Source organism: Opisthocomus hoazin, chromosome 13 (assembly GCF_030867145.1).
Source record: "Opisthocomus hoazin isolate bOpiHoa1 chromosome 13, bOpiHoa1.hap1, whole genome shotgun sequence".
Lineage (NCBI taxonomy): Eukaryota > Metazoa > Chordata > Aves > Opisthocomiformes > Opisthocomidae > Opisthocomus > Opisthocomus hoazin.
The window spans coordinates 17,058,763-17,071,685 of NC_134426.1; the positions used below are offsets into that span (position 1 = coordinate 17,058,763).

At 56.6% G+C, this 12,923-nt stretch overlaps 1 protein-coding gene across 1 annotated transcript in view; it reads right to left on the minus strand.

Annotated features, from left to right (window-relative positions):
- Positions 1-5,912: 5,912 nt before the first annotated feature.
- TBX3 (T-box transcription factor 3) overlaps positions 5,913-12,923 on the minus strand; it is an 8,267-nt gene continuing 1,256 nt past the window's right edge. Inside the window, exons 3-7 of the mRNA XM_075434435.1 lie at positions 12,756-12,913; positions 10,703-10,767; positions 9,242-9,399; positions 7,260-7,957; positions 5,913-6,578 (exon numbers count right to left, since the gene is read on the minus strand). Coding sequence (XP_075290550.1) covers positions 6,129-6,578; positions 7,260-7,957; positions 9,242-9,399; positions 10,703-10,767; positions 12,756-12,913 — 1,529 coding nt within the window. The 3' untranslated portion in view covers positions 5,913-6,128. The remainder of the gene's footprint in view (positions 6,579-7,259; positions 7,958-9,241; positions 9,400-10,702; positions 10,768-12,755; positions 12,914-12,923) is intronic.

Genomic DNA, 12,923 nt, shown 5'->3' on the forward strand with positions numbered 1-12,923 from the left:
GCCGAGCTCGGTTGCATCTAAAAGCGTTTTAAAAAAAAAATAAAGTATTTTTTTCAGAATAATCAAATAATTAAAAAAAAAAAGGAGATGGATTAGAAAAGGGAAAACCCAAAGGTGGGGGCTGCGGGGTGATGTCCCCAAGAGGGGCGGTGGCAGCTGGGGAGGGGGCAGTCCCCCAGCGCCCCTCACCCGGCCTCGGGGCTCACCCTGCCCGCAGCAGCTCTCCGCGGCCGCTTCGAGCCGAGACTTCGCCTCGCCGTGTTTTTACACGCCTTAATTGCTCGCTAATCATGCGGGATTTGGGGAGAAGCACGGGGAAGTTTGGGGCTGGCCGGGGGGGGTGGGGGGGGGGAGAAAAAAAAATAAAAAACCCCACACAAAAAAAACCCCAAACCAACCCCACGCATCACCCTGCGGAGTGGCTCACTGGGAGCCGCGGGGTTTTTCTTTTCCTCCCCGCCCGCGGTCGAAAGGCTTCAGGTGTAAAGGCTGGGAGAGGGATGCGCGGAGGTGGAAACCCCCCGCGAGCCCCCACGCGTGGGGTGGAACGTCCCCGACCCCCCCCCCCCAATGTCCCTTTGCTTTCCTGCTGTGGAAGTGGGGGGGGGGGGGGCTCGGGGGTGCCTTCCGGGGGAAGGGGGGGGTTTCTTTGCCAGGCGCGGGTGGGTGCCGCAGGAGAGCGGGTTTTCTCCCGCCTCATTCCCCCCACCCACCCCGCCCAGTTCACCCCAACCCCGCCGTCCCGGCGCCTCCAGCGCGGATCCGCCCGGCGGTTGCCCACCCCCCCCCCCCCCTCCGCTGCCCCCCCGGGGTCGGGTGACGGGGACCGGTCTCATCAAGGCAATCGCCACACCACACCCTTTACCCTCCCGAGACAGCAAACAACCCGTCCGTCTGTCCGTCCGTCTGTCCGCCCGCCCGGCTCCCAGTCCTGCCCCGCGCGCTGCGTGTCCCTGCGTGGAGGGGCTCCCGCCGGTGATCGGACCCTCGGGCGGGAGCTGGAGAAAGGGGGGGGGGGGCACGCTAAGGCTTGGGGTTCGTCTTGGCCCCCCTTGGGCATTGGGGGGGGACACAGGTCCGAGAGCGGCCGGGCCCCCCGCGGGTCGGGCTCCCACCCTCGACGGCAGGACACACGCTGCGAAATTTCAAGCAACTCCCTCTATTTTTAATTCTTTTCTTTCTTCTTCTTTTTTTCCCCTTTTTATTCCGCCCCCCCCCCCCCCCCCTTCTCCCGAGCCCTCTCTCTGCCTTCCCAAAATCCCTTCCCGGTGCAACCCCGCAGCCGGGGCGAGGGAGGAGGCGGGATGGTCCCCGCTTCCAAGACTTTTAGGAACAAGCGTTAAAGAAAAAAATCTTTTTTCTTTCTTCTTTTCTTCCCCCCCCCCCCCCCCCCCCTTTTTCTCCTTTGCGCCGAGGCCGGAGAGGTCCCTTTGATCTGCGAGGGCCTGGCGTGCTCCGAGCCCGCACGCCGGCTGTGTGCGGGGGGGGGGGGGGGGGGGGGGAGGCCCAGCCGCTGCGGGACCCCCCCCCCCCCCGCCCGAGCCGGGACATGAAAGGGGGAAAGTAAAAGAAAATAAAGAAAAAAAAAAAAGAAAAAGGGGAGGGGGGGCAGGGTATGGGAGATCGACCGAAAGGTTTAAATATTTCATATTCCCTGGAAGCTGTCAAGGCCAAAAACAACAACCCGCCTCCCTGCCCCCCCCCCCGGGGGTGTTTGCAGAGGGCAGGAGCGTGCGTGCGTGCGAAGGGCCGGGAGGCAGCGGGGGGAGGGGGGTAATAAATTTTCACTTGGAATCAATCAATAATTAACTAATAGCGGGAGCGTGGGCAGAGCGGGCGGGCGGGCCCCGCGGAGGGGGGGGGGCCGTGTCCGTGGTGTCCGTGTGTCCCTCCCCCCGGGGCCGGCGGTGCGACCCCAACCTCCCCCGCCCCACTTTCCACGAGGCTTTGAACTCGGGGTTAAAACTCCCGTGGGTGAAACCCGGCAAGCTCCGGCCGCGGGGGGGGGGGGGGATGCCGGCTGACCCCCCCGCACCCCCGATGGGTACCGTGCCCCCCTCCCACGGCCCGTGGGACCCCTCCGCACTGCTCGGGCTGCCCGAGAGATGGCGCCGGCGCCTCGCCGGACCCCCCCCACCCCCGCTGGACACCCCCCCTCCCCCAAACCCCCCCCCCAGCGCCGGGCCGCCTGCATCAGCCATAAACCATTGAGGATATCAAGGCAGGCGCCAGGTGAGTAATAGACAGGATAATCCGGAGAGATTGCTCGCTGTTTACCTCCCTCCGCAAGCGCCACAGGAGTTACTCATTAACGTTACCATATACAAATAAGATACACAGGAGATAAAGCCGTTTGCAAGTCAGAGTTACACCTGCGGTACACGGATTTCACGCAAGGGCATGGGGAGGGGGGAGGTCAGCGTTAGGCCCGTGGAAGGGGGGGGTGTTAAATCAATCAGGCTGCTCCCTTCAGCCTTAAAAAAAAAGATAATTAAAAAAAAAAAAAGGAAAAAAAATAAATCGTCAGTTCTGGTTTCGCGGCGCCGCGGCTACCTGCGGAAAGCCGGGGGGGGGGGGGGGGTTTGCTTTGCTCTAAACATCAGCAGCGAATTTCCCTGCCAGCTACAAAATCCCCCCGCCCCGCATGGACCATAACCGCTCTCCCTCTGTACGAGAGATTTGGGGGACCAGCAGCTGCGGAGGGGGGGGGGGGAATAGTAGTTCCCCCATCATTCCTGAAGCCAAATAAGGGAGAGCGAGGAGGCCGGGGTGGTCCGTAAAGCTCGGGAAGGTGCCTCTGCATTGCCTCGAAGGCCGGAGCTCAGCGCTCGGGAGAAAGCGGAATGGGGGGCAATGTCCTCCCCCCTTCCCCCCCCCGGGGCCGGGTAACCCCCCCCCCGAGGCAGCCCCAGCTCCCACCCGAGCTCGGGATCCGGGTGGGAAACCGGCTGGAGAGGCCGCAGCCCGAAGACCGGCTGCTTCGGGGGGGGGGGGGGGTTGTTATATTTTAATTCATATTTTAATTTCTTTCACCGACCCGATGCCACCTCTATCCCTAAAAGCCTCACCTTGCCCAGGGAGCATCAGCTATCGCGACATTTCCAGCAGCCGTCACCTCGGGCCACCCGAGGCTTGGGGAAGAAGAGAAAAAGAGAGAAAAAAAGAATAGAAATCCTGCTCAAAACCTTCCCCCCCCACCCCCGCTGCGAGCCCCGTGGGTTTCAAACGCGCACACGCATCTCCCCACGCTGAAATGGGGAGGGTTTCCCCCCCCATCGTCGAAGGGGACTTGAGCAGGGTTTGATGTGCATGGGAGGGGGTTGTCCCGCCAGGGATCTGTTCAAAAATGGGGAAAAAAATAGGCTTTTTAGCCACTTTCACCCACTTTATCTGGCCAGTGCGGGAGGCAGGGGCCGGCAGAGCATCCAACAGCATCCTTAGAACATTTATTACTGGCGGAGGATGAATCATTTTCCAATATATGGGCCACTAACTGTTGAAGGGAGGAGAAGGGGGGAAAAAAATCCCTTTAACGAGGAGAAATGTATATGTGTGCTGCTGAAAGATGTGCTCCGGGGCTGGCAGAGGCGCAGGCGGGGGCTGCCAGCGCTGCGCACCCCCCTGCTCGGTGACCTCCCAGGCCACCGCTCCAGCCCCAGCCTGGCTGCCTGTCCCCTTTTCAGCCATTTTCCAGCTTAATCTCCACCTATCATCAGCCCGAGGGTGAGAAGGGGCGATTCCGAGGAGGGTATAATAATAATCATCATAATCATCATCATCATCATCATCATCATCATCCCGTGTATTTCCAGGTGATACCTAACTGGGAAAGCCAATTCCCCTGCCCGGACGGGAGGGAACAGGAGCCCGGCAACCCCATCAGCTCCCGAGAAGTTTACCTGGAAACTTCGGAGGCAGATCTCCGCATGAAAATTGAACCCATCTAATTTCTAATCCCTCGCTTTCGCGTTATTAATTTATGACAGATAAAAGCGTAGCTGAGCCTTTCTCATTAACTTTTCAAACGCCACTTAATATCGCTCCGCTGAAAGGGGGGACTTGGTGGCCCCTGGCTCGGCTTGAAAAGCCGGAGGGAGGGAGATGGAAAAATGCACATTAAACAGCTCGCTTCAAACTCCCGCTTCCACAGCACCAGTCCGCAGGACACCATCCCGACTGGTTCCTACTGGTTCCTTCCTGGAGAGCCGTCTTCATACTGGGGGCAGAGGAGAGAGGCAGAGGAGGGATGGGGATCTTCCAACCCCTCCATCCATCCTCCCAGACGCTTTCGGGAGGGGGGAGAGAGGCATTTCACAGTACGCCCAAGACATTTCAATAAAAATTTATTGAAACTTCAGTGAGTTTTAAAACGGGGGGAAAAAAATATACAGGAAAAAAAAAAAAAAAACCAAGAACAACTCAACATTTATATAACAGAAAATATACCTTCATTTTTTTTTTTCCTCTTTGAACCAGCTATGAGCACCTGACTTTCAAGCCAAGGAAATCCGCACGCACTCCAACAAAGACAACGACAAGCACAGCAGTAAAACTCCACCGTGGGGTTGGTTTCTGACACGCGAAGGAGGGGGGGAAAACTGATACATAGTAAAGAAAAAGCCTAGAATCTTCCTCTTTTGCTTCGTTTTGCTCGAGCCACCGGAGAAGCCTGTTGTTCCGCGCTAAAGTATCTCATTTTTGACATTTTACAAGGGAAAGAAGCACTTTGGACACTGAAAAAATCTACCATGGCACATTGCTTTTTCTCTCTCTCCATTTTTTTGTTTTTTTAAAAGACTTTGATTAATTTTGTTTGTTGCTGCTTTGCCTTTTGCATTCGGCTCTTACCACAGGACGGGGTCAGGTTTTGCGGGCTGAACTTCGATGGCCAAGCGAGCCCTCGGGAATGGGGGACGGGTCGCTGCTCTGGGGCGGGGGGGCACGTTTAAAGGAATTAGGAACTTGAAATGAAAACGACTAAAACCAAAAAACAGAAGGAAAAAATAGAAGACAGCTGCAGTCGTATTTACAGAGATATGTACAATGTCAATAAATTAAAGTTTAATTTTGAGTATTCATATTCCACGTATTTACAAGAGTTATCAAATAATTACATAAATACTTTGTTTTAATAATAGTGTCCGCTCTTTTCTTCTTCTCAGTACGTTTAAACCTTGTTATTGCATATACAATTAAAGAGGGAAAGCTGTAATAAACCTACAGTCAAGCTACAGAGATTCTTAGATAAAATAAATTTACTTTTTTTTCCCTTTCCAACTACACTTCTTACCGTTGTTGCTACAGGGAGGATGTTTAAGGTAGGGGGACGAGGGTCTTATTTTTTTATTATTATTATTAATAATAATTTTTTTTCCCTGGGATTTGAAACGAGCATTAAAAATAAACAACAAAACCCCACCGAAATAAAAAAATAACACCCCCCCCCCGCAAAAAAAAGCAGACTACTACTGAACATGCAAAAAAAAAAAGCCACTCACTGGCTCTTGGACATCACAAGAATATTTTAAACACGCAGCTTCCCTTAATATTGACTAAGGGGGTTGTCGTGAACAACCAACCCAGGAGACAACTGTTGAGGAACCGATATGCGAGTTACGCACTTTTCTTTCAGAAAGAAAAAAATCACTTCTCTTGCTTAATTTTTATTCATACGTTTGATATTTTTTTGTTTTATTTTTGCTTATAGGTGTTTTTTTTCATTTTTTCCTTTTTTTTCCTTTTTTTTTTTTTTTTTTCTTTTTTACACGGTTAAAAAAATAAAAATTAAAAAGAAAGAAAGGAGGATGTCACAGCCCCGCCGGGGACTCGGCCGGGCCAGGCTGCTCCCTGCCAGCAGTCTCCGACCCGGCTCCCCCATTGCCGCCCCCGCCTCCCTACCCTCTCACACACCCCCCCCCCTTCACCAAATACCTTTCTGTTGATAAGCGCGCACATAACGCCAGGGGATTTTATATAAAAAAAAATAGAGAGGGGAAGAAAAAAGGAAATAAAAGAGGGGGGTAAAAAAAAAATAACCCAAAACAACTCGCGGGTGGAGGATGTGGTTTCTTTCAAACAAAGTGCACTGCGAGACTGGTTTGAAATGAGCTCCCGAGGGCCCGGGGGGGTTACGGGGAGCCGCTGCGGGATCTGTCCTGCTTGGGGTCGAGCCCGCTGACCAGGCGCTGGATGTTCTGCAGTTCGCTGGTGGCCGCCTCCTTGTCCCCCCCCAGTTTGGGGGAGAGGGAGACAGACCCGGAGGAGAGGGTGGACGAACGGCTGGTGAGGTCCGAGGAGGAGTCCAGGGGTACGGAACCGGGGCTGGTGGTCAACCCCCCCGCCGTCTTCCCCTCGCCGGAGCCGGGGGCCAGGCCGGGCAGGGCGGTGGCGAGGAGGCTGCTACCGTCGGGCAGCGGGACGGGCAGCGGGTAGGGGCTGTAGCGGAGCCGGGGCCGGACGGCGCTGAGGAACGGGTGCCGGTGCACCGAGCCGGAGGCCGCGCTGGAGGCCGCGGCCGCAGCCGCCATGTAGGTGTAGGGGTAGGGGAAGAGGCTGCCGAAGGGAGACATGGCCAGACCCTGCGGGAGGGGAGGGGAGAGAAAGGACAGGGTTACCGGCCTGCGCGTCCCTCCCCCTCCTCAGGGGATGCTCCGCGGCACACACCCCCCCCCCCAGCATCCCGCCACACGTCCCCGTGGGAGAGGTGACAGCGGCCAAGCTACCGCTGCCCACGGGAGGGGACGAAGCCCCTTCCTCCCGGTGCCGAGGCCAAAACCACCCGGCCCCCCCACCCCCCCAAGAAGGCAGCCCCCTGCCCCCACCCGACGGGGAGGTCGGTGGAATGAAATAAGGTCCGTGGTGCTTCTCCCTCCCCACCCCCCCACCCCCCAGCCCCGCGGGAGATTGCTCTCTCCCCGCAGGTATAAGCCCCCCTGCCCCGGGCATCCCCCCCTCCCCACGGGCATCCCGGCTCCGCTCCGCAGGCTGGGACGCGTCCCGCACCGCGGAGCTGAGCGCTGGGGCTGCCCTGGGGGGGTGGGCAGAGGCCTGGCCCCGACACAGTGTCCTAAGGAGCGTGGAGCAAGGTGGGGGGCGGAGAAGAGCTCCGGCAGCTCCAGCTGCCCCCCCCGCCCTGCGGTTGTCCCAGCTCCTGGCCATGTAGGGAGGGGAATCCACAGCTAAAAGGGGTGCCCTGCTGCTCTCCCCTTCCCCGGGCCGGAGCCCCCCTGCAGCAGGGGGGTAGGGGGGCGATGCTGTACCTGAGAAGCCAGGACGTGCTGCTGCAGGTGGAAAGGCAACGCGGCCGCCGACGCTCCCGAGAGTCCCTGGGCCGCCGCCGTGGCCATGACCGAGTTGTCCAGTCCCGAAACACCGGCCGATGCCCCGGAGACGGTGGCGAGCAACGGCCCCATGCCGGCGGCCATGCCGGAGAAGGCCCCCCCCATGGCGAACTGCCCGGGGTGCAGCAGTAGCGGGTGCCCGTTCCCCAGCGGGTTGAAGAACTGTTGGCCGGTCAGGGTGGGGGGGAAGCCGAGGTTTTGCAAATGGCCCTGGCTCAGGTGGGCCGCGCCGTCGGTCTGCACCGTGAGGGGGGCGAAGGGTTCTTTCCCCAGCAGCCGGTTCTCGTCTAATTTGGGGACATCCCTGAGGGGGCTTTTCAGTTCTTCGCCGCTCAAGCTTCCCCCCCGGGTGCTGGAGGAGATGGCAGCCGGGCTGTGCCGGGAGTCCGGAGGGGCTTTCTCCGTCCTCTCCCGGCTCCGACTCCCCGTCGAGTCACCTGGGAAGAAGTGGCTTTTGGAGGGGCTGCCCCCCTTCTCCCGGGGGTCGTCTCCGGCGGCGGAGCTGGCCGGGGCTGGGGTGGTGCCGGTGGTCGTGCTGATTTTGCTCGACTCGGTGGTTTCTAGCAAGGGATCGTCTTTGCTGTCTGCATCGCTGTCTCCCTCGCTGGGGCAGAGATCTGCAAGACAAAGGGAGCCCGGGGCTGGGAGCCGGCTCCGCGCGTCCTTAGACTGCCCCCCCGTCGGGCTGGGAGAGGGGGCAGAGAGGCTTCCCGGCCGGCCGGAGGTTTAAATGTAAATGCTACCCTTTTTTAATTATTATTATTATATAATAAAACAGAGCCCCCGGCTCCCACGGCCCACCCCGTCCAAGCCAGCCCGAGTTTTACCCAGCGCAGCAGAACTGGCTGCGAAACAAAGCGTCGACCCGGAGCCGCGACGCCCCAGACGGGAAGGGGGGCCCGGGGCCAGCGGCTCCGCTGGGGAGCCCCCGGGGACCCCCTCCCCACCCCGGCCGCGGCAGAGGGGCCAGCAGCGTCCTCCCGGGGAGGGTCGGAGGGCCTCGGGAATGCGTCTCCTAAGAACTTTTCCAGAGTTTTCAGCCCTTTCGACGGGCAAAGTTTGGAAACACACGCACCCCCCGGACCCCCCCCTTCCTCCTCCTCCTCCCCAAACACATGCCCGGCTGCGCTGGATTCCTCCGCGCTGCACCTCCCAATTTCAGTGCCCCAGGTGCGAAGCTCCGCTCTGCTTTTCGGGTCCCCTCCCAGCTCCCCTCCCCTCAGCTCGGCAGGACTTTCAACGAGCGAGTAAAGCAACAACAAAAAAGAGGTTGCTTCCTCCTCCCCCCGCCCCCCCCGGGATGGATTAATACGTGCGGGAGAGCTGCCGACAGCTCCCAGCCCGGCGCGGGGAGAAAGCGAGGGCGACTTCTCTATAACAAAGTTCGGGACTGTATCCAGGGGAAAGATCCTTCCTCTAATAACAGATTCGGAGAGGAATATTAATGGAGTGACTCCAGTTCTGAACTTTTGCCCCGTGGTCTGTCTTTGCTCCTTTGACTCGGAGCTGGCTCCTTGCTGAACCAAGGAAGGGAGGAAGGAACGTGCAGCGGGAGGAGAGGGAAGCCGGGGAGAGAGAGCAAGCAAGAAAAGAAGGGGAGCAAGAAAAGAAGGGGAGCAAGAAAAGAAGGGGAGCAAGAAAAGAAGGGGAGCAAGAAAAGAAGGGGAGCAAGAAAAGAAAAGAGATAAAGAAGCGAGAGGAAAATAGAGGAGAGAAGAGAGCAAAGAAAGCAAACAGAGAAAAGAAGGAAAGATGAAGGAAGGAAGGAAGGAAGGAAAGAAGGAAAGAAAGGAGGAAGAAAGGCGGGTGCCAGAGGGCAGCGGGGCAGGCCGGGACCCGTCCCCCGCAGAGCAGCCGCCCAGGCTCTCCCGGGGGGGCCCGGGGGCCGCGGCCGTGCTCACCTTTGAGGCTGGAGGTGCCGACGGCGGGCACGGTGGGGCAGGAGGACTGGGCAAAGCACTTGAAGGCCGTCTGCTCGTTGGACGACTCGTCCGAGGTGGGGTTCTCCTTCTTCTGCCTCTCGTCGAACACCCGCATGGACTGCAGGGTCAGCTGCTTCCTGCGGGCACACGCACCCGCTGGGCCAGGGACCCCGCAAGCCCCCCCGGCACCCCCCCGGGCACCCCGCAGCCCCTCCTCAGCCCCTGCTTCGGTCGCTGTTTGGGGATAAGCAGGCAGGGGAGCGAAGGGCCGAGATCCCCATCGAGGGGACACACACACGCGTTACTCTCAGGCTACTAATTAGAGGAGATTCTTGGAAGCAGTGAGCAGCTCCCCAGCAAGATATTAAAGACCAGGGGCGGAGGGGAGAGGGAGGCATTCCCTGGAGATCAGCTTTTAAAACGCGAGGATGTTCCAGAGCTGGGAGCCAGCTTAATGGCTGCAAAGATTGCTAGGGAAGTGGTTATTTTGTTAGGCACTTGGTGTAATCTTTTCACCAACAATTAACCCGGGGGTGAAAAAAAAAATAAAAATCTATTTATATGAGAGAGAAATTAGAAATCATTTCCGTCCTGTGGCTCCAGCGCTGGCTTTATTTTCACACTGACGGACGAGAGGAGTTGGCATGTGTGTGTGTGCTGGGCAGGGAGAAAGGCCTCTTGTTTTACATTACTCGCCCCTCTCCCTTTTTTTCGTTGTTAAAAAAAAGAGGAACAGCTTTATTCATTATCTAAACCCGAGTGGAAATGGCTAAAATCTCCTGACGCTGCAACAGAACAAAACAAAGACATATCAAAAGAAAAAAAAAAATCCCTTTCTCTATTTTCTCCGACGTTAAAAATAAAAAAAATCTGGAGTCCCATTAAAACGAGCTCTGTCCGCCTGTCTACCTAGGGCACAAACTGTGTCCTGCTGCTTTTGGAAAAAAATAAGGAATCTCCTATCATCAATTACTTCCATATTCACGAGACACCTCTGTCAAAACAGTTTATTTATGCATTTCTCCTCCACTTTTTCACCTTTTTGATACAGACCCCAGGAAAGTGTCGGAGGAGATTCAGCCAGCGATCAGCTCTGCCCTCGCTGCTCCCTCTTTCCCAGTCCCGGATACAAACTACAATGCACCTTTTCTCTCAAAATTTTAACACAAACTTCTTTCTCCGGTGACACTCGCTGCGGCTACCACCACCCCTTTGGCCAGCCCCCCCCCCCCCCACCCCCCCGAGGTGAAAAATAAACCTGGAAAGCAGGAAAGCATCCCCACGCGATCGGTTCGCCTTATTAACGACCAAACCCCGACGAATTTTGGCGGGGGGAAGCGGGGTTCGGAGGCCGGGCAAGGCGGTTTTGACCTCCGCTCGGGTTCTGAACTTTAGGCACGGAAACCAAACGAGGCAGCTACACGTGAGCTACCCACTCACCTTTTTTCCCTCCTTCCATTCCCGGTGTCCCGAAACCCTTTGGCGAAGGGGTTGTTGTCAATTTTAATTGAGTGATCTACAGAACGGAGAGGAAAAAAAACTTTAAAAAAATTAAACAGGCAAGGGGTTGGGGGCAGAAATATGATTTTGTATTAAAAAGCAAGAGCAGAAAACCCCTCTTCCCAGTTCTCCCAGCGCCGGGAAGACCCCGGCAGGAGCAGGAGAGGGCAGGGGGCAAAGCTCCCTGATTAGGGGGTGAATTTCTGTGTTTTCCCGAGCAGCTCGCACCCGACCCCCCGCTGGTGACTCGGGCCGGGGGGGCAAGGAGAGAGCCCCGCGTTGCGGCCGCCGCATCGGAATTAATTTTGCCGTGCAACGCGATCCATGCGAGCTCTGCCCGCGCTTCAAACTCCTCAAATGCCATAATTAAACCGCCCAGGAATCATACCCACCCCCTCACCATAACAAAACACTGCATATAATCGCATTATGCTCCTCGTGTGTGTTGGGGCGCCGGGGGTGCCAGGAACCGGCTGGGGGTTTTTTTTGTTTTTTGGGGGGGTGGGTGATGGTTGTCCAAATTTTTTGGTGAACGCTCGGGAGCTTCCTCGGATTCGGTTAGCGCAGGGAATTGCTGTTTCTCCCCGCGTTGGAGGCGGATTCCAAGCCCGGCCAGCGGCTCCCCTTGCTGTAATGGGATGCGGGGACGGGGAAGCCCCCCCCCTCCCTCAGTTTGAGACCAGAGAAGAGCAAACCTCTGCCCGCGGCGAAGTGCGAGGCAGGACCGGCCCCGGCTCCCGAGTTACCCCCCCATCCCCTCCTCCCGGGATCAGGAAAGGGCAGGAAAATCGTTTCACTGCTAAACACTTCAAACCCCGGTGCTCCCGGCCGTGGGCTCCCCGCCGCTTGCCAGGCGGTTTCGTGGCGATGGGACAAACCGGCTCCTTTCTGTCCTTCAACCGAGCCCCGCAGCAAAGTCCGCTCTCCGCACACGCATTTACTCTCCCGTTTCCTCGCAAGCGCCCGGCCGCGGAAGGAGACCAAAATAGCCCGAGCCCCGAGTGGTGAAGGGCTATTTGGAAACAGAGGGCAGAAAGGTGCAGAAACCCCCCCTTCCTCCTCTTCACCTCTTAATTTTTAATAACGAAGGACGGGAGGGGGCAGAGAAAGCTGCAGCGAGCGGGCGCTGCACGCCCAGACCGTCCACGCTCAACGCGCACAAAGTTCTGATTTATAGATGGGAAAAAAAAAAAAAAAATAAAATCAAAGCCCCCCTTTTTTTTTGCTCCTTCGCTTCCTTCCACTTGACTTAATTCTCGTAAATTCGCCCTTTGCCCGCTCCCAAAGATACCACCAATAAACCAGCAGAAATGGAAACGCGGCGTCCGCAGCGCTGTGAAAAAAAATACAAACTTTCTTCCACTGGCTCTCGCAGGACCTCCAGCTAAATTCAAGCGAGATACCCCTCTCTGATCAGAGCATATTTCTGCACCACAAAAAATAATAAAACACTACAGGATGCAAGAAAAAAAATAATCATAATTATAATAATAATAGGAACCAGACGTGCGCTCCAGCCTTATTGCCATTGCTGTTAAAGGAGCTAAAACAGCACAAAGGCCAGGAAGAATTACAAAATCTCCAGCCCGCTGCTCTCCCCCCTCTTTCGACACACGGAGCCGATTCTTTTTTTCTTGTCTTTCTCTTTCTTTCTTTCTTTTCCCCTGATGCGTCTTAGATTAAATCCACACTGAGAACAGCCGTCCCCACCCCATCCTACCCCTTTCCCATACCGGGGAGCGAAAGAAAACCCCCTAAGCAGCCCCCCCCCCCGCACCCAGACCTCCCTTTTAATTGCCTTCCCGAGGTCTGTATTAGGAGAGCGCCCGACCCCTTTCCAGCGCCTTCCCCAAGTTGATCAAGGAGTTTTGGGGGGGGAAAAAGACGAAGGGGGGAGAGAAAGAGAAAGAAGGGATGGGCTTCGTGATTTTTAAGGAACAACGCAGAGTAAAAGCTCTCTTAAAAGCCAAAACACGTAAAACAAATCCTCTCTTAATCTCCTTACCTTATCGTTCTGGTATGCGGTCACCGCGATGAATTCCGTCTCCGGGAAAACGTAGGTGCGGAACGTGCTATAGGGCAGCTTGAGAATATCGTTGGCTCGGACGATGTGGAAGCGGGGCTGGTACTTGTGCATGGAGTTTAAATGGTCTGGGGGGGA